The sequence below is a fragment of the Stegodyphus dumicola genome, chromosome X1, assembly GCF_044657685.1.
Source record: "Stegodyphus dumicola isolate Sdum_Otavi_A_Nest chromosome X1, ASM4465768v1".
NCBI lineage: Eukaryota > Metazoa > Arthropoda > Arachnida > Araneae > Eresidae > Stegodyphus > Stegodyphus dumicola.
In genome coordinates, this window is record NC_140780.1 from 166477171 (window position 1) to 166496883 (window position 19713).

At 31.5% G+C, this 19713-nt stretch overlaps 1 protein-coding gene across 3 annotated transcripts in view; it reads left to right on the forward strand.

The window, feature by feature from the left end:
* The window catches only part of LOC118203041 (tau-tubulin kinase homolog Asator-like), a 156553-nt gene that overhangs the window by 108553 nt on the left and 28287 nt on the right, over window positions 1–19713 (forward strand). For all 3 annotated transcript variants that reach the window (XM_085807743.1, XM_085807741.1, XM_085807742.1), the window contains 2 exons: window positions 190–288; window positions 4840–5093. In XM_085807743.1, coding sequence (XP_085663869.1) covers window positions 190–288; window positions 4840–5093 — 353 coding nt within the window. The remainder of the gene's footprint in view (window positions 1–189; window positions 289–4839; window positions 5094–19713) is intronic.

Sequence of the window (19713 nt, forward strand, 5' to 3'; positions counted from 1 at the left end):
TTAAAACACAAAAATTAATTGCAGGATAAAGTCGTCTTTTTTTTTTTTTATATTTGTTTCATGTATTTTAATTTATACTGAGGTACATTATTGAAATTAATTACTGTGCTCAGAATTTTGATTACTGCTTACAGGTCTCCTTTGAATATCTTTAAAAATATGTGTATTATGTGTGTGTATTTGTTGTAGGAGTTAACGCCAGTTGATGATTTGTGGTCATTCCTCTATATGTTGGTGTACTTAACTGAAGGCGAACTGCCATGGGAAGGAGAAACAGATTTCAAAGAGGTTTATTTTCTGCTTTTTATCATTTCAATTGATTTTTTTTTTATAATTATGAAATGAATAGTTTAGTCAGCTCGTAATTTTTATCTAGACATTTATTTATTTGCTTATTTTCTTTTTACTTTTACCAGTAATTATGTTAATCATCTGCAACTTGATTCTACTGTAGGGCAGTTTATTAGTCCTTGTGGTTTGAATCCTAGTAAACAGGCTGGCTGTGTAGATGTTTTTGTGGTTTTTCTGATGTGTAAAGTAAATGTGATAAACTTATCCCTTGAAAGTCCTCCGCAAAGGCATCCACCTCCTTATGCAGATAGCCATCATGTGTTTTGATTTTTTCAATAAAACCAATTGCTTGGGTTCACTCCAAAATCAACACATACTGAAGCTAAAACTGTTAATAAAAGAGCACAAAGCCTGAGATCTGGACTCGTTAGAATTTGGAATTTTTCCGGATATTAGATCATCAGTTTAAATTTAGTAAGATGGCTTGTAGAAATTAAACAATTAAAAACATGAAATAATGAAACATTTATGATCTAAAGGATGTTAAAATTTACAAAAAAAAAAAAAAAAAAGCTTATTTATTTGTGTACTTTATTAAACATTTTTTTCAATGAACATTGTTTAAGTTGCTCAGATTTTTATGCTAATACTGTCTCTTTAAGACATAATTTCTTGTTCGGTTACAAAGTGCCATTTTTTTCAGGTCCTGCAAAAGCATTTTTTTCATGTCGAGAATTCCGACTTAATCATTCGAAATTTTTTTGTTTTCAGTAACCTCTCTATCACTTTCTTTACTGTCAGTAGCAGTATTTTCTGGAACTAAAACCATACTACAGATTTCGCTGCCCATTATTTGATTGATGATTGGGGCATTGTCATCGCAATGAAAAACGTCTGTTATATCATCTTCATTTATTACCAGTTCTCCACATTTATTTACAAAAGTCCATTAATAGAAAAATTTCACCTATGAATAGAAAAATAAATAGAAAAATTTCACCTTTCACGGTTTGCGATATCTGAAAACCGTGAGATTCTCAGCTATCATCTTCATCACCCTCACCATGAAATATGGTGGCTGGGCATAAGTTCTGTCAAGCATTTTTTAAAGTATCTGGAGACACATCCTCCCATGATTTTGCGATGCTCCACACAGCAGATTTGAAACCATTTCAAAAATTTTTGGAACAGCTTGCCATTATTCAAGTAATTTAACATGGATTTTAAAAATGCTACTTTATATTTGCATTTCACTGCTCGCACTATTACGATATCTATTGGCTGAATGATGAACTTGCAATTTAGAGGAAAGAATATTATGGATACATTATCTCTCGCTAAAACTTTAAGTGAAGTATGAGCCATACAGTTCTCTATAATTAGGACAGTTTTTGGGGCATCAGATAAACGAACCAAATTCAAATGTTTCCGAGCCTCAGGTTTAAAATGATTTTCAAAGCAATTATTCATTAACACTTATGTTATCTATGCTCTTTTATTTTCATAATATATAACAGAGAAATTCTTTACTCCTTTAAATGCTCAAGCTCGTATATTTTTTTCGATTACAAAAAGTTTACACTTGGGCTTTCCTGCAGCATTTGCACATGCTAAAATTGTTAGTCTCGCTTTGGAATCTTTGGCACCAGTTACGGCCTTTTCTGTAGAGGTTGCCAAGGTATTTCGCCATACATATTGCCAGAAGAGACTAGTTTCTTCAGCGTTCTAAATTTGTTCTGGAGATAACTGGTCACTATTAATGAGTTCAGTGAATTCATCTGCAAATAGTTCAGCAGCTTCAATATAAGCTGAAACTTTTTTACTTGAAATTTTTAATTACCATGGCAATTTTTAAATTTGGTTAACCAACCTGTTGAATATATGTTTCATGAAACATTTTGGTTTGAGCCATAAGCATTGTATCCGTTAATGGCATGCACTCACTGCGACATTGTCTGACCCATTCAGTCATTTGTCATGATTGTCATTTATATCATAGCAAGTAATTTTTCTGTTATTCATTGCAAGTAATGTGTTAGAATACTAAAAAAAAATTGCTTTTTCCATTTTCTTATGTCATAACGTTCCAGTGCCATACTCCTTGCATAATTTTGAGACAGATATACCTTTCTCCATTTTTTGTAGCAATTCCACTTTTTATTTAATGGTGATGGAAACATGCTTTCTTGTTTTAAATCCTTTTGCAGCTCTATAGCAATTCTTTTGCAGAATTAAAAAATCATTTCGACATAGTCGAAAGCTGAAACTTTAATTTTCAAAAAATTATAAGCTGGATCAAATCAGAAAGTTAAGGAACAGGGCAATCTGCTGTATTAACTGAAATGCCTTGAAATAAATAAAGTATAATTTTAGTGTAGCTCTGATGAGGCTTCTGGGTTTATGTGAATTGTATCAGTTCTTATTATTGGATCAGTTATGTATCTGTTATTCTTAATTCAAATAGTACTAAATGTAATCTTTTGGCCTATGAGCCTATTAAACAGAGCCAAATAGTACTAAATGTAATCTTTTGGCCCTTGAGCTTCTTAACCAGAGCCAAATGTAATCTTTTGTCCCATTAACAAAATCTATTTTTAGCATATAGAAAGAATTTTTTATTTTCCCAGTCAACATTTCTTAATGCATTTAACTTAAATCTGTAGTCATCGCCAAGCGTAATGTCAGCATAAAAGGTTGCCATACTCTTTGTTATTCAATTATTAATATAAAGAAAATTTTAGGCATCGCTGTACGAGTCTTTACTCAAATTGTCATGTGTTGATCAACATGCAGTGATGAAAGCAAAATATAATAAATAATGATTCATCAGGTTGGCATCAAGGATATAAAATACTAGAAGGTATAAAATCAACGATGTTCCTGTGTAGAATGTTTCGGTTTGAGATGAATGCCAAGCAGATATCCAGCTATGGAGCCAAATTATTGATCTCTCAAATGTATGTAAACCCAAGTAGCACATGACATAGTGAAGACGTTGCAAACTGGTCGTAGTTACTTTTAACGGCGTTTTTACAATGCAGCAAAGACGGAAAATATTTGCCATTGCATCTTGGCAGTTTGTCAACGCCACTCAAACGTCATGATTTGACCACTTTTAGAGGTGGTTGTTTTAGCATTTTTTTCATAGTTTCAGTGTTACTTTTAGAATGAAAAAAAGACTAAATCTGCTCTTTCAAGAATCTGAAGTCCGGATAAGATTTATTTTACAGTGTTTCATTACTTTATTCTCTCTAAATAGGAATATAAGGTAGATTCATCTAATGAATTATAAACTTAATATAAATACATTTGAATTATTAAGCTTAATTTGTACTAAAAATACGTGCTAAATTGTTGTTAAAATAATTAATACTTAAAATATTTTTTTTATAAATATTACAGGAAAGTGTATAGTTATATAGTCGTTGATTAATATTGCACTTTTCGAATGAAATGTTTTTAGTTAGAGCTTATGCATTTAATGAATTGCTTGGATTAAACAAACACTAACATTTCTGCTGTTGAGGCGTTCTCACATATGTGCATGTGCACATGACTGTTGTATGTTACTTTTTTGTGTTATTACAACCTATGTCCATACCAAATTTCATTAAAATCTATCCATTTGATCCAGTGATAAATGACCAAATGGGAAAATTCTGTTAATTCTGAACACAAGCATATACAATAAACAGCCTAACCAATTTGTGTTATTTATAATCTGTTTGTTCATTGCGAGCATTTTGAGGATCAATTTTTTATTTATAATTCATTTTTTTCATTGTCTGTGTTTTATAAATCCTGCCATTTGCTTAACTTTTGTATGCTAGCAAGTGATTGGATAAGGCCGCTGAAAACTTGAATTTAATTATTGTAGAAGAATGGAATGTGCAAGATGAGTGTCTTTTAAGAACTCATCCACTGAGGCACATTGAAAAAATTAGCCCTTGCATGTTTTGCCTTAACAAATAATATTCTAAATTAGTTTAAAGAGCTCATTTTAATATGTGTTAGGTTTTGGCAGAAGTTCATGTTTTTTACATATATTTTATGTTCATGTTTTTTACTTATATATTTTTTCTTACTTTGTGATCATAGTTACAACTTTCATATGATTTTATTTTTAATTATTTAATATTGTTTGTTGTGCTAATATTTAATGTAATTTATTTATTTATTATAATTTGAATGCATCTGTTGTTATGCATCATGTATGCTTTATATATTTTAAAGAATTATCTATTTAAAACAACTGTATTTTGATGGGATGAAGTGTCATTTGTTAAGTATTGTCATAATGTCTTCTTCAAAGTAAAAAAGGGTGTGAAATACCATTCAGTTAAAGATAATTAAGGTTTGCGTTTTCAGAGATGTATGTATTGACTGTTTAATTTAATGAAAACTATGATCTATCTAAACTGCTATTCTTAGATCAGTTAGCAGCTATTTCTGATGTAGTCTTAACCAACCTTAACCAACTGTTGACCTGTTGTATTCTATATCTTGGCTACTACTGTCTTAGTAAAATTTTAAAATTTTGTTTTGTAGGTTTGCAAGATAAAGGAAAGCTTTGATCATCTAACACTCATTCGTAGAATGCCTCGTGATTTCCGTTTTTTTCTTGAGGAACTGCTGAAGATTAAAGGTTACAGAAGACCAAATTATCCTAGGCTGCATAGGATAATTAAAAGATGCCTGCGTAGAAGAGGAGTAGAAGAAAATGATCCTTATGACTTTGATGTATCAAGAGAAGAACTTATAGAAATTCAACAAATTCCTACGCTTTCCCGTTCTTCAAAAAGGTAAATTTTTTAACTTAATTAATTTTTAGACTACAAGCATGTATTATACCTAGTTCCTTTATCTTTGAGTATGCTGGTTCCATATAATTTCATGCTAAAAGGCTCTAATTATTGTCTTGGATTTAAAAACTAATTATATAGTTACCAGGAATAAACTTATTAGAATAATTTTATTCTGTGTGATTTGTATAATAAATAGTATTAAAATATTCATTTCTGCAATTTAAAGGCATATATATATATCTGAAGGGAATACCAATTTTAAGTATGCTGAATTACATTTAAACAAGAAACATTATGTAAGTCATCTACTACTATATGTAGAATAATTAGCTTTATAACATTAGGACTATGGTTATCTCCAGATAGCTAGTTCCAAAATTACATAGTTATTTCATATACTGATGTTTATTTATAAAAATAGCTCTATATATAAATCCCTGCATGATTTATCCAAAAATTTTCAGTTACAGGATTGTTAAAGTTCACCATTTACATATCTTGCATACCAACATAGAAATACAGATTTAAGGTGAAATTGTAAACCAGGGTTCATACGGTCCTTAAAAGTCCTTAATTTTTTTAAAAAAGGATTTTTGGTTCTTAAAAGTCCTTAATTTTGGCCAAAATGAATAAAGGTCCTTAATTTTGCTCATGTGACATTTCTTATCATTTCTAATGATTGCCATTCTATGTGTGAATTGCGATTTCTCATGAATATGGAATTAAAATTGCATGGCTCTTAACCAATCTGTTGGTGGATTTGCGTCGCAAACGATAAAAAAAAAAAAAAAAAAAAAAAAAAAAAAAAAAAAAAATTAGCTACCCGAACGAAAGTATCGGTGTCTGATTGGCTATTCACCCAATCTTTCGAAACAGATGTTATCCATAAATTTAGGCAGATTGTGACGAAAGCGTGAAGCCGGAAGTTCTTTAAGAGGCGAAAGTGATGATGAAGGTGCTCGAGAAAAAAAAGGGGGGATTCTGAAAATATTTGCCAAAATTAGAGCAATCCCAACCTGGAAGGCCACAACCCTTCCGACGTCAATAGGAACGAGATGCCTGGAAAGTGCATTTTCAATAAACTGTGGCTTCATCAAGCTGACTTCAAAGACTGGATATTGATGGATGACAATCCTTATAAAGCTGAATGTGGTCTTTGTTTGAAACAAATTGAAATTTCTATAATGGGAGAGTCAGCGCTAAAATTCACGTGAAAATTAAGTTTTGTTTTATCATTTCAATTTGTTTTTACATGGTTTTGCATAGCTTAATTTCTGTGTTTGTTTCAATTAAGCCATAAATTAATTTTTTATCACCTTCTGCGGAGTTTATTCTCTTTTTCACATACTATATGTATGGGATATCGGAATTATGAGTTTATTTCTGCAGAGGGTCTGTTATCGATTTCGCGGGAAATCTGTTGGCTCCATTTCGATTTTAGGTCACCAAGGGCAAATTCGGTAACGTTAGCCGAAAAAAAGTGAAGTTCCGAAATACGTTTTGAAGCTTCAATAGACAATTAAGTATTTGGTTTAATCCTGTGCTGTTGATAGTAATGCATTATTTTTGCTAATGGCAATACAATTATTAGTTGGAAACAACTAACTAATAAAAAATAGCTGAAAACAACTAATTGAAACTAATTTTCCTGAATTAACTAGACGCAAAATTAACTTTCATGAATTACTAAAAAGTTATTGGGTAGAAGTTTAATTGAAAATATACATTCCGTATATATATATATATACAGTACAAAGTCCGAGGTCGGGACTTGGGCGATCCCAGATTTGAGATTTTTCCGTATATTAGATCATTTTAAATCTACTAAGATGGCGCGTAGAAATTATAAAATTGAAAATATGAAATCGTGCTTTATGAAATAATGAAGCATTTATGATTTAAAGGGTATCAAAATTTACAAAAGAAAAGAGCTTAATATTTATATGTTTACTTTATTAAACATTTCTTTCAATGTGAGTTGTTTGATTTGTTTTCTCTGCTGATATTTTAGACTAATACTATAGACATATAATTTCTTGTTGAGTTATTAAGTTCCATTGTTCAAGTCCTGTAATTGCTGTGTCGAGAATTCCGAATAACTTGTCAATCAAAATTTTTTCTCGTTCAGTAACCTCTCTGTTACTTTCTTCACTATCGGTAGCTGTATTTTCTGGATTTAGAACCATACTACAGATTTCGCCCTCCGTTAATTGATTGATGATTGGGGCATTGTCATCGCAATGAAAAACTTCTGTTTAACTTCCCTAGATTCTGCCGCCTGGTGCGGCCATGCGAGCTCTGGCGCTGGTTCTGGCTTTATGTGAATAATAAATCAGTTATTCTTAATTCAAATAGCACTAAATATAATCGTTTGTCCTATGAGTATCATTAACAAAATCTATTTTCAGCATAAGGAAAGAAATTTCTGTTAAATCTCCCCTTGTTAACATTTTAGCGCATTAAATTTAAATCTGTAATCGGATAATACTCTGTTATTTGGCGTCGCTGCATGAGTCATCACTCAAGTTGTCATCCGTTGATAAACATGCGGTGATGAAAGCAAAATACAATAAATAATGATTCCCGATTTTGGCATCAAGGATATAAAATATTAGTTGGTGTAAAATTAACAAATGTTTCCGGTTTGAGATTATGCCAAGCAGATACGCAGCTATGGAGTCAAGTTACTAATCACACAAATTTATGCTAAAATAATTATTGCTTCAATAATGAGATATTTTATTTAGCGCCAAACTGAGATTAAGAATCGGGATTTCCGGCATGTTTTTTTATGATGAGGGAAAAAATCTAATGCGCATGCGTAAAGCATACCCCTTCCTTCCAAAAAAGCCCTAAAAAATTGGTTGGTGGTGGCTTTGAGGTCCGGATTTTAGATCATTCCAGATATTGGATGTCCGGATCTCGGAATTTGTACTGTGTATATATAGTAAAAAATTTATATTTTCAGTATACATTTCTTATTATATATATATATAATAAGAAATATATATATATATATTGATACATTATATACATATATATGCAATACTTAATTTTACTAATGCCTTGCATGTAATGCCCCTTTTAGCTGCAAAACATCTTTTCCTTCTCAACTGCAGAGTTTCTTCTAACAGTATCATGAATTTTGTCAAGTTAAAAGAACCATCTACTTCAGGAAAAGATGTAACTGCTAATTCAACATCAATAAGTGTAGAAAATAATAAAATAAATTCTTTTCTTTTCAAATCTGAAGTTACCAGATACAGAAATATTGTGGGCTATTAAGTGCATCAAAAGCCACTATTCTTTAAAATCGTGTGATGATATTGGGCCTTTATTCACTAAAATGTTCCCGTATAGTTCCATTACAAAATAGTTTTCATGTGGTGAAAAGAAATGTGCTTATATCTGTTATTTTGGTCTTGGCCCTTATTTTAAAACTTTGTTACTAAAGCATTGTAAAAATGCTGAGTTTTTTACATTACTATTTGATGAGACTCTTAATCTGACAAATCAAAAGAAGCAACTAGATATTTATGTGAGGTACTGGCATCACGAAAATAAGGTCAGAACTCGGTACCTTACTTCTGCATTTATAGGGCATGCAAAAAGTGAAATTATTTTATCCAAATTTTATGAATGTATTGAAAAACTAGACTTGTGAAAACTCTTACAAATATCGATGGATGGTCCTGCAGTAAACTGGAAATTTTATGATTTATTGCAACAGGACTTGACAAAGGAATATAACATTCAATTCTTAACAATGCTTTCAAGCATAGGACGTCGTCCACTGGCTGGGACATTCCATCATTCTTATCCTCCTTATATTGGATTTTTAAAGATTCTCCTGCAAGACGTGAAGATTTTTTAAGTATATCTGGCTTAAAAAAGCTACCTGTGAAGTTCTGCTTTTACCGATGGTTGCAAAATGTCCCAGCAGTTGAAAGAGCCATTGAAATATGGGATGACTTGCTACTGTACATTAAAGAAGTTGAAAGGGGGAAGTTTAAAAAAAAAAATCATCGAAATCCTTCTCAGATATTTTGGAGGCAACGAAAGATAAAACATTTCTTATAAAATTAAATTTTTCGAAATTGTCGAAAATATTATTGCCTTTCCTTGAATATTATCAAAGTGATAAACCACTTATTCCCTTTTTTGCTGAAGATATCTTAAAACTTGTAAATGATTGCCTTCAGCACTTTAAAATTTTGAAACTAGAATATTCAAAAATAACTAAAGCAGAAAATCTTTATAAATTTAATTTTAATGATCCATATTGTTATAATGATAAAAGTAAAGTTTATTTGGGATTCAATGCTGAGCAGTTAATGAATGATAAATGCCGCAAGAAGGACATTTCACAAGCTGAAAGTTTTGCATTGAAACAAGGTCAACAATGTGTCTTAACAATAGTACAACACTTAATGTCTAAATGTCCAATAAATTATTCTCTTATTTGAAATGCATCTTGTATAGACCCACGATTGATGGTTAAAAGTCCAGAAAAAGCCCAGAACAAAATGAAAATAGTTCTAACGGTAATTATGCAGAATAAACGTGTTTTACAAGATGATTGGGATGAAATTCTGCTGCAGTTTGGAGAGTTTCTAGACAAAGTAGTTAAGACAAATTTACATGAATTTTCTACTTTTGATCCTCAAAATCTTTCTCTTGACACATTTCTCACTTCTTATTTTCATGATTTTCACTATTCAAAAATATGGAAAATAGTGAAAATGATGCTTATCTTGTCACATGGACAGGCCTCTGTGGAAAGGGGCTTCTCTGTAAATAAAGCAATTGAAATTGAAAATTTAAGTGACTCATTTTACATTTTTCAACGCACAGTATTTGATTACATAAAATTTTCTGGAGTTGTTCTTAATATCGAAATTAATAACGAAATGAGATTAGCAGCAGCTTCTGCAAGATCTAAATATATGCAGTATTTAGAAGAACAAAAATCTTTAACTAAATCTGAAAATTCAAAGAGGAAAAGAAATATCATTGAGGAAGAAATTGATTATATGAAGCAGAAGAAAAAATTTCTTCAAAGGGACATTAAAGATATTAATGAAGAAGTAGATGCTTTAGCAGATGAAGCTGAGACCAGCATGAACATTGATTTGTTTATCAAAGCAAATGAACTTAGAAGAATAGTTAAAGAAAAGGAAATAGACATAAATAAATTAGATGTTAAAATAGCTGAAAAGATTTCAGATTTAAAAAAGCACGAATTTTTTGTATCTTTTATTGTACAGTTTATTATTCTAGTATCTTTCAAAAAACCAAGGAAATAAATTGTATGTTTACAAATCAGTTATTTTAATCTGCAAAATATTCTTACATTGTGATTATAATAGTAGTTGACTGTGTTTAAATAAATATCAAATAAGTTAATAATAATCATGTAAATCTCTAAAATAGTGAGTGTTATTAGTGTGAAATACACTTATACATATTTTTAAAGAAATTATGTTCCTAATTTAATGTTATCTACTTCATAACTTGTAGGGAATTAGTTTAATTTTCAAAATTGTTTTATGGTAAGTATTAAAGTGAATTTAATAATAGTGCATAATACACACTTCTGTTAGTTTCTTAAAGTGAAATTGCAAGCATGAAGTCGGTTTGTATGGATAATTGCTTTATTCTATTTGTTTTTTTGTTTGCTGATAGGTCCTTAATTTTTTCTTTGATGGTCTTTAAAAGTCCTTAATTTTCATGTAAGAAAATGTGTACGAACCCTGTAAACAGAATATGTAGATTCTTCTATTGTTGAAGATTAAACTCTTTTGAGGCTTACCACAAAGTGATCTAAGTTCTTAGATATTCCTGTTACTTAAGTGCTCAAAACATACTGAAAATCTTTTGGTAAGAGGCCTAAAGTGTTTAAGAAGAAAAATATTTTTTGAAATTCACAATGGGTATAAAGCATTTGCCTTTTCAGTAACACAGAATGAAAACTAAAACTGACTGCTTAAAAGACATTTTGTTCAGAATCATTTATGATGTATGCTCGTGATAAAGAAGAAATTATTGATAATTCATTTGACATTGAAGCTGGTCAAAACAACTGATATTTTCCATTCGCAGGCTGCCTTTTGTAATGATATATTTAAATCGCATTATTTCAACTACATATTTAGAAAATGCATTTTCTTATATTCCTACTCATTTTGACATAACTGTCATTATAGATACTCATATTTCCCTAGCCTTATGCTAAAGAATGTAAAGAACAGAAATATTTCTTGATTTAACCCAAGAATTTCTTGAGGTAATTACTTTTTCCACAAAATTAATTTTGAATTTTCACATGGGGATAGAAAGCATTTCTTTAGATGGGTTCACATATACATTCATAGTTTTATAAATGTTTCTGCTATATACTAATGAATGTTTTTTATATAAATGTACTAGTGCAGTGGTTCACACCTTTGTACATTTTATTCCTCCCTATAACTAATTAAATTTTAACTAAATTAACTGTTAAATGCATTATTTAACAGACTAATTGAACAAATAAAAATTTCAAATGGATACTAATACTTTGAAGTTCACTTAACTTTCATGAAGGTAATAGTTAATGAATAACCTCTGATCATTTTCATCTCCAAGTCTGAGTGTGTGTGAAAGTATAGGTAAAGAAGTGTTTGAAAGAATGTAATGCAGATCATTTTAACTTCCAATATAATTTGCTGCTTTGTTTTCAATAGCACTGTCAGACTTGTTAAGTTATTTTGACACAACTGGAAGCCATGCACAAATAACTTATTGTTTGCTGTCATGTTTGCTTAGGACATAAGATTAAGGAACAACGCAATCTGCAACATTAAGTGAAATAGATAATTTTAACGTAGCTTATACTGTCTGTTATACATTAAACGCACATGCGTAAATGTATTATGTGCATGCGTAAACGCTACACATGTGCAGAAAGATTGTAGCTTTAAGGTCCGGATTAAAGACTTTGTACTGTATAATTTTAATTTTGTGAAATGTTTTGCATGTCTTTTTTATGAAACAAAGTTCTTAACTTCCTTTATACCATTTGAATTCTTAAGATTTTACAATGGAAAGTTGGTTAATTTATTTATTAGGGTAATTAATATTTGTATTAAGGGATAGTGCTTATTTCATTGTAATTTTTTAAATAGGTGATACATTTTTATTGAATTTTTTTTGGTAAAGTTTTTCTGCAGAGTAAAATTCTGTGCAGGTTTTAAATTTAATGTTTGGTGTTCCCTTTAGGCATTTTTATGGTGCATTTAAAAGCCAGATGAAGGTTTTTAAATCATGCACTTTTTTCTGATCCATCAGTTTCTTGACATGACTTTCGGATGACAGGTAATATTAAATGACAAGTAATGCCTGTACTCAATATAGACACTGCGGTCACAAGTATCAATTTCTTCTTCCTGGGCCTTCTTGACCCAGAAAGTCTCCACTTCAGTCATCCATTTAGCTTTAACAACTGGAAGCCATGCACAAATAACTCCAGAATAAGTCCAGTTCTTAATTCTGGGTTTTCGTAATAGTAATATATCTGAAAAAGTAAAATATTAGTCTATATTCTTTCTTTTTGTCGCTAAATTCTCGTTAGGAAAGATAGGCTCACTCTTCTCAGCAATGCAGTTTGCTATTAAGATTTCTTGTTTCTTTCCTTTTCACTTTGTTATTTTATGATCTTCATTAAGAATTTTTGAAGATTTATGGCAAAGAGTATTTTCTAGGGTGTGCCATACCACTGCAGCTCATTTTTTTGAAAGGGTTTCTACTTTCTGTCCTCTTGTCAATAAGTCCAAAATATTCTCAGGGTTGCAATAATAATTCCACCAATCTGGATGGGTTTTTTCTGGGATTTTTAGGCATCTTTTAACCCTCTGAGTGATATAGGATTTTAGATCCATCATGAAGACCAGTATTTAAACAGCATTTATTAATTTAGTTTGTATAATTACTTATTTTAGTCTGCATTTTCATAAACTTACATTCATTAAGATGATATTTACATTATTAAAGAAAGTAAGAAAGCAAAATATCTTAAATTATAAGTCAATATATATACCAAGTAGCAAAACTTCTGATGACCGGATAAACACGGTCATAATGCTCAGAGGGTTAATACAAGTTGTTTTCATTTCTTTAGACTATCTTTAATCCCTTGGGTACAGATATATTTGAAAAAAATTCATGCATTTGAAATGGATTTAATTTGCTGATGTGTGGAATAGTATACAAAGGCAGTAAATTTTGTATGAAAATTCACATATTGTAGAATTTATTTATTATTTGAGAATTCAATTATTCATTTGTGTCTTATACTATAATATCCCAAAGGTTCTTCGTTCAAGACTTCTTTCAAAACATCTAAAGCCTCTGGATTATCACCTAGTCTATGCAGATACATAGAATTGATTCCAGGTATTGCGCAAATTCATTTTACATCAGCGAGATTTTTCTTTTTCCTTCAAAATATATTACCTTGACAATTCTTCACTAGAACATTCATTATAACTACTGAATAAGCGTCTGGTGCATCTTTGAAATCTTGATAATACTTCAATATCATTATCATATGAAATTTTCATCTTGTAATTTGCTATAATTGTTATCATCATGTTTCTCAAAATCTCTTCTTTCATTAAAGCTTTCATTATCACTTTTGTAAAATATATGAATATATAAATAAATTGTAAAACATATTATATAAAATACTTATTTCTGACATTGTGGGGCAATCTGTTCCAAACAAAGTTCACTGAAGCACTAGAAGAAACATTCTCTTACAACTGTTACAAATCACTCTTGTTGTGGGTCCCTTCAGCAGCTGATCCGTAAAATCGCTGAATATTGCGGTCTGGGTTTCGAATCCTGGTGAACAGGCTGACTGCATGGGCGTTTTTATGAGTTTTTCCATGTGTAATATGTATATGATCCAATATTCTGTAAGAAGTCTTCCACAAAGACATGCCTCCCCATAGGCAGATAGCCCTAGAGTGTTTTGCCATAGTTAAATAAACCAAACCACTTTTGTTATGAACAAGAATGTACATGTTTAATTTTCTCTTAGTTTGAAAGACTAATTAGACTCGTCATCCATAACTTAGGCAAAAGTTCATGACGAAACTCAGTCATCTAATGTACCCAAGGTGGCACTAATGTAGTACTATTCCTGAATCACTCCACAGATATATCTTCATTTCTAAGTTTTTCAATGAATGCCAGATAAATGTGACGAGCCAAGCTCCTATAAGCTCATATTGAGTAATCGTAACGTTTGTAAAGGCTGCTCTTGCTTTTGTGGAGGTCATGACAAATGATGTTTTAATTAGCTTGTTTTCATTGTATCTCAAATATGCCACTGCACAATATCTAATTTGGCTAGATTGTTGAAATAATATCTTGGAATTTCAGTATGGGAAATTGTGAATAAGAGCAGTATTTAGTATTGTTACACTGGGGTGCAAACAAAATCATGTGATTAAGAAAGGGATAAATGTGTTCTAAAAATGCTTATATTTTGTCAAGGAAATGTTTCCGTTTCTGTGATTTGGCTATTCTAGTAGCCAAATTTGTTTCTGCGGTTTAGCTACTTTTGTAACATACTTATGTTAAACTTCCTGTGTGCGTGTTGAGGATATTGAAATCTGTGAGTGTAAGGTCATGTAATTATTCCCTTAAAACTGTGAAATAATTTTTATTTATATGTAAGTGGCATGCAATTAAGAAATATTTTCTAGATTGGCCCAGAATAAAATGAAAAATGGGCAAATATATCTGTGTAAATGAATTTCTTGCATTAGTGATATGCATTTGAATTTTATTGCATTAAATTGTACCATTCGTACTTCTTTCTATTTCTATGTCCAAGAAGTTAAAAGTGGATATACTTGTGATACCTAATAAATAAGATAATTGAGATAAAATAATTTATATTTTCATTGCATTTTCTTTATTAAAGTTGCATCTTATAGTGCTAAATATTAAAATTCTGACAGTTATAGTAGTATTTCTGAAAATTTTTGTGAAACTGCTGAAGCGCTTAATAAAAAACTTTGCTAAACCATGGATTTAAAAACATGATCAAAGAATTACATTCATATGATGAAGCAAACTGAACTGTTGCATCCAAGCACACTATACTGTCTAAGATCCAGAACCGTCAGGAAACTCCGGCAGTTCTCCATTGCTGAATATTTTGAACTTGAGGTCATCAATTTATTAAGCTGACGTACAAACATTATAAAATTAAACAGTATGAACATGTTATTTATGAAGTAGTGAAGCCTTTATGACCATTGAATCTAAATTTACAAAAGAAGTACTACTTCAGAAGTCAAACAACAAAAATCAGCATTATATTTTCAACATTTTCACAGCACTAGTTTCGATGGTTCTACCGAACCACCATCCTCAGCTGCAAAACCTCAAATGAACAAGATAAGAAATAATGATTAGATAAGATAGAAAGCCTGGACAAGAATAAGCAAGTGGCGCCATGTGTTGGTGAAACCAGAACTAAAACATAATTTCTTTAAAGGCTGAAGGCAAAGATGGATTGGAATTAGGATCGTTAACTACTAGAACAGAAAGATTTTTTTGAATGTGAAATGCCTCTAGAAAATCCAGTTCTCCAGTGGAAGATGTTTCTTGAATAATTTTGGCAGCAGAAAAATTGAAAGTGTGATTTTCAGATCAACAATGTTGAGCAACAGAAGACTTCTGTGTTTCCTTTTTCCTAACGTATGCCTCATGTTCCTTGACGCGAAATTTTAAGGCTTTCTTAGTTTGGCCAATGCAAATTAAACCACACTGGCAAGGAATCCTATAAATACCCCAGGAATTCATATCCGAAATGGGGTCCTTGAGTATGGAACTCGGAATTTTATTTATGGGCGAATAAACAACCCAAAAGTTAAATTTCTGCAAAATATGTGCAACTTTATAGCTAATTGATGGAAAGAAGGGAATGACAACAGATTTTTTATAATCTTCTAAAACAAGAGTGTGGCTTTTAGTGTGTTGAGATGAGAATTTTTTGACTACTTGATTAATGATGTTGGGTGAAAAGCCCCTGTCAATAGCTATTGCTTTTAAATAATTTAGTTCTTCATCAAGGACTAGTTTGGAGGAGCAACCGTGAAGAGCACGGAAAACATAGGAATAAAATGAAGCTAACTTTTGTTTAGACGGATGACATGATTTAAAGTGTGGTGGAAGGCAAACTGATGAAGGTTTACGGTAAACCGTAGTACTGAAGTTGGATGAATTACGTGTGACCAGAATGTCAAGAAACGGAAGAGAATTGCAAGTCTCAAGTTCAAAAGTGAACTGAATAGCAGATCAATAGAATTTATTGTTGAAAGAACTTTATTTAAATCATCTTTATTACCTTCAAACACGGTAAAAGTATCGTCTACGTAGCGGAACCATGCCGGAAAGTTTAAAGTTTCTAACAGTTTTCATTCATAATAATGTATATAGGTATCGGCCAGGATGGGACTGAGGGGGCTTCCCATGGCTAATCCCTCAGTTTGCTTGTAATATTTATTTTGGAAAACAAAATGTGTTTGTTTCAAACAGAGTTGAGTGAGAGAAATTAGCTCATCAATTTCTATGCAAGAGAGATGAAATTCGCAAAGTCTGGTTTCTAGACATCTTAATGCACTCTCCACTGGAACATTAGTGGATACTAATTTTACATCAAAAGAAACCATGAATGAATTTCTAGAAGAAATGTTTTTAACCTTTTTTACAAACTCTATTGAATTTTTTTTTTTTTTTTTGTGTGTGTGTGTGTGTGTGTGTGTGTAAATGTTATTGTCTAATAGAGTTGAAAATCTAGAAACTAAAGATTTAGCTAATGGATACGAGGCAGTACCTAAATTTGATACAAAAGGGCGGAAAGGAATACCACTTTTTTGAATTTTGGGAAGAGCATATAATCTGGCACAATTCGCAATAGATGGCATAAGAGAATGTTTTAAGTTGCTTGAAATGATTTCTGAAGATTTGATCGCAGTTTTTATTTTTGACAAGTCCGAAGGTGAAGGATCTTTAGGGATCAGATTATATGGTCCTTCGTTTAAGAGTTTAGTGACACCATCGATGTAAGTGTTTTTATCCATGACGACTATCTGGCCACCTTTGTCGGCCTTTGAAATGATAATATCCGGGTTAAAATTAATTTCACGCATTGTAGCTCTTTCTCTCGCAGTTAGATTTGGTTTCAAAGGTTTATTATTGAATTTCACATTATGAGCGATAAGATGCCTAATCATTTCTTTCTGTGAATCTGAAACTTCACTGAACTTGAAAGCTTTCCGATAGAAGCCAAAATCTTTGGAATCGAGGGTTTACAGGTTTGTGAGAAGTTAAAATTATATTTTAGAATTCTCTCTTGTTCTTTTGAATGACTAACATTAGAAATATTAACTATAGGCTTGAGTTTACAATGGGAAGATATTTTGAACTACTTGAACTGGAAGACTGTAAAAGAAGTTTTTTGAATTTAATTGCAAGGGTGTTTTATGACAGTTAACTGCATTCTCCGTTCTAGACCAAGACTTTTTTTTGTTCAAGGGCAGTGAATTTTGTATATGAATTAGCGAGTTCCAGATGAAGCTTATAGGGTTCATGTTCAATTCTGGACAATTGTTGACATGTATCCCTTATGGTGGACCTAAGTAAGGCAAGCTTGCACTTTAACAGAATTCTTGAAACGCGACTAGAAGGTTTTTGATTAGATTTGTTTTGAGTAAAGTTTCAGATTCACAGAAAGAAATTATTAGGCATCTTATCGTTCATAACGTGAAATTCAATAATAAACCTTTGAAACCAAATACAACTGTGAGAGAAGCAGCTAAAATGCGCGAAATTCCTTCTAACCCGGATATTATCATTTCAAAGGCCAACAAAGGTGGCCAGATAGTCGTCATGGATAAGAACACTTACATCGATGGTGTCACTAAACTCTTAAACGAAGGACCATATAATCCGATCCCTAAAGATCCTTCACCTTCGGACTTGTCAAAAATAAAAACTGCGATCAAATCTTCAGAAATCATTTCAAGCAACTTAAAACATTCTCTTACCCCATCTATTACGAATTGTGCCAGATTATATGCTCTTCCCAAAATTCAAAAAAGTGGTATTCATTTTCGCCCTTTTGTATCAAATTTAGGTACTGCCTCGTATCCATTAGCTAAATCTTTAGTTTCTAGATTTTCAACTCTATTAGACAATAACATTTACACACACACACACCAAAAAAAAAAAAAAAAAAAAAAAATTCAATAGAGTTTGTAAAAAAGGTTAAAAACATTTCTTCTAGAAATTCATTCATGGTTTCTTTTGATGTAAAATTAGTATTCACTAATGTTCCAGTGGAGAGTGCATTAAGATGTCTAGAAACCAGACTTTGCGAATTTCATCTCTCTTGCATAGAAATTGATGAGCTAATTTCTCTCACTCAACTCTGTTTGAAACAAACACATTTTGTTTTCCAAAATAAATATTACAAGCAAACTGAGGGATTAGCCATGGGAAGCCCCCTCAGTCCCATCCTGGCCGATACCTATATACATTATTATGAATGAAAACTGTTAGAAACTTTAAACTTTCCGGCATGGTTCCGCTACGTAGACGATACTTTTACCGTGTTTGAAGGTAATAAAGATGATTTAAATAAAGTTCTTTCAACAATAAATTCTATTGATCTGCTATTCAGTTCACTTTTGAACTTGAGACTTGCAATTCTCTTCCGTTTCTCGACATTCTGGTCACACGTAATTCATCCAACTTCAGTACTACGGTTTACCGTAAACCTTCATCAGTTTGCCTTCCACCACACTTTAAATCATGTCATCCGTCTAAACAAAAGTTAGCTTCATTTTATTCCTATGTTTTCCGTGCTCTTCACGGTTGCTCCTCCAAACTAGTCCTTGATGAAGAACTAAATTATTTAAAAGGCTTTTCACCCAACATCATTAATCAAGTAGTCAAAAAATTCTCATCTCAACACACTAAAAGCCACACTCTTGTTTTAGAAGATTATAAAAAATCTGTTGTCATTCCCTTCTTTCCATCAATTAGCTATAAAGTTGCACATATTTTGCAGAAATTTAACTTTTGGGTTGTTTATTCGCCCATAAATAAAATTCCGAGTTCCATACTCAAGGACCCCATTTCGGATATGAATTCCTGGGGTATTTATAGGATTCCTTGCCAGTGTGGTTTAATTTGCATTGGCCAAACTAAGAAAGCCTTAAAATTTCGCGTCAAGGAACATGAGGCATACGTTAGGAAAAAGGAAACACAGAAGTCTTCTGTTGCTCAACATTGTTGATCTGAAAATCACACTTTCAATTTTTCTGCTGCCAAAATTATTCAAGAAACATCTTCCACTGGAGAACTGGATTTTCTAGAGGCATTTCACATTCAAAAAAATCTTTCTGTTCTAGTAGTTAACGATCCTAATTCCAATCCATCTTTGCCTTTAAAGAAATTATGTTTTAGTTCTGGTTTCACCAACAGATGGCGCCACTTGCTTATTCTTGTTCAGGCTTTCTTATGTTATCTAATCATTATTTCCTATCTTGTTCAT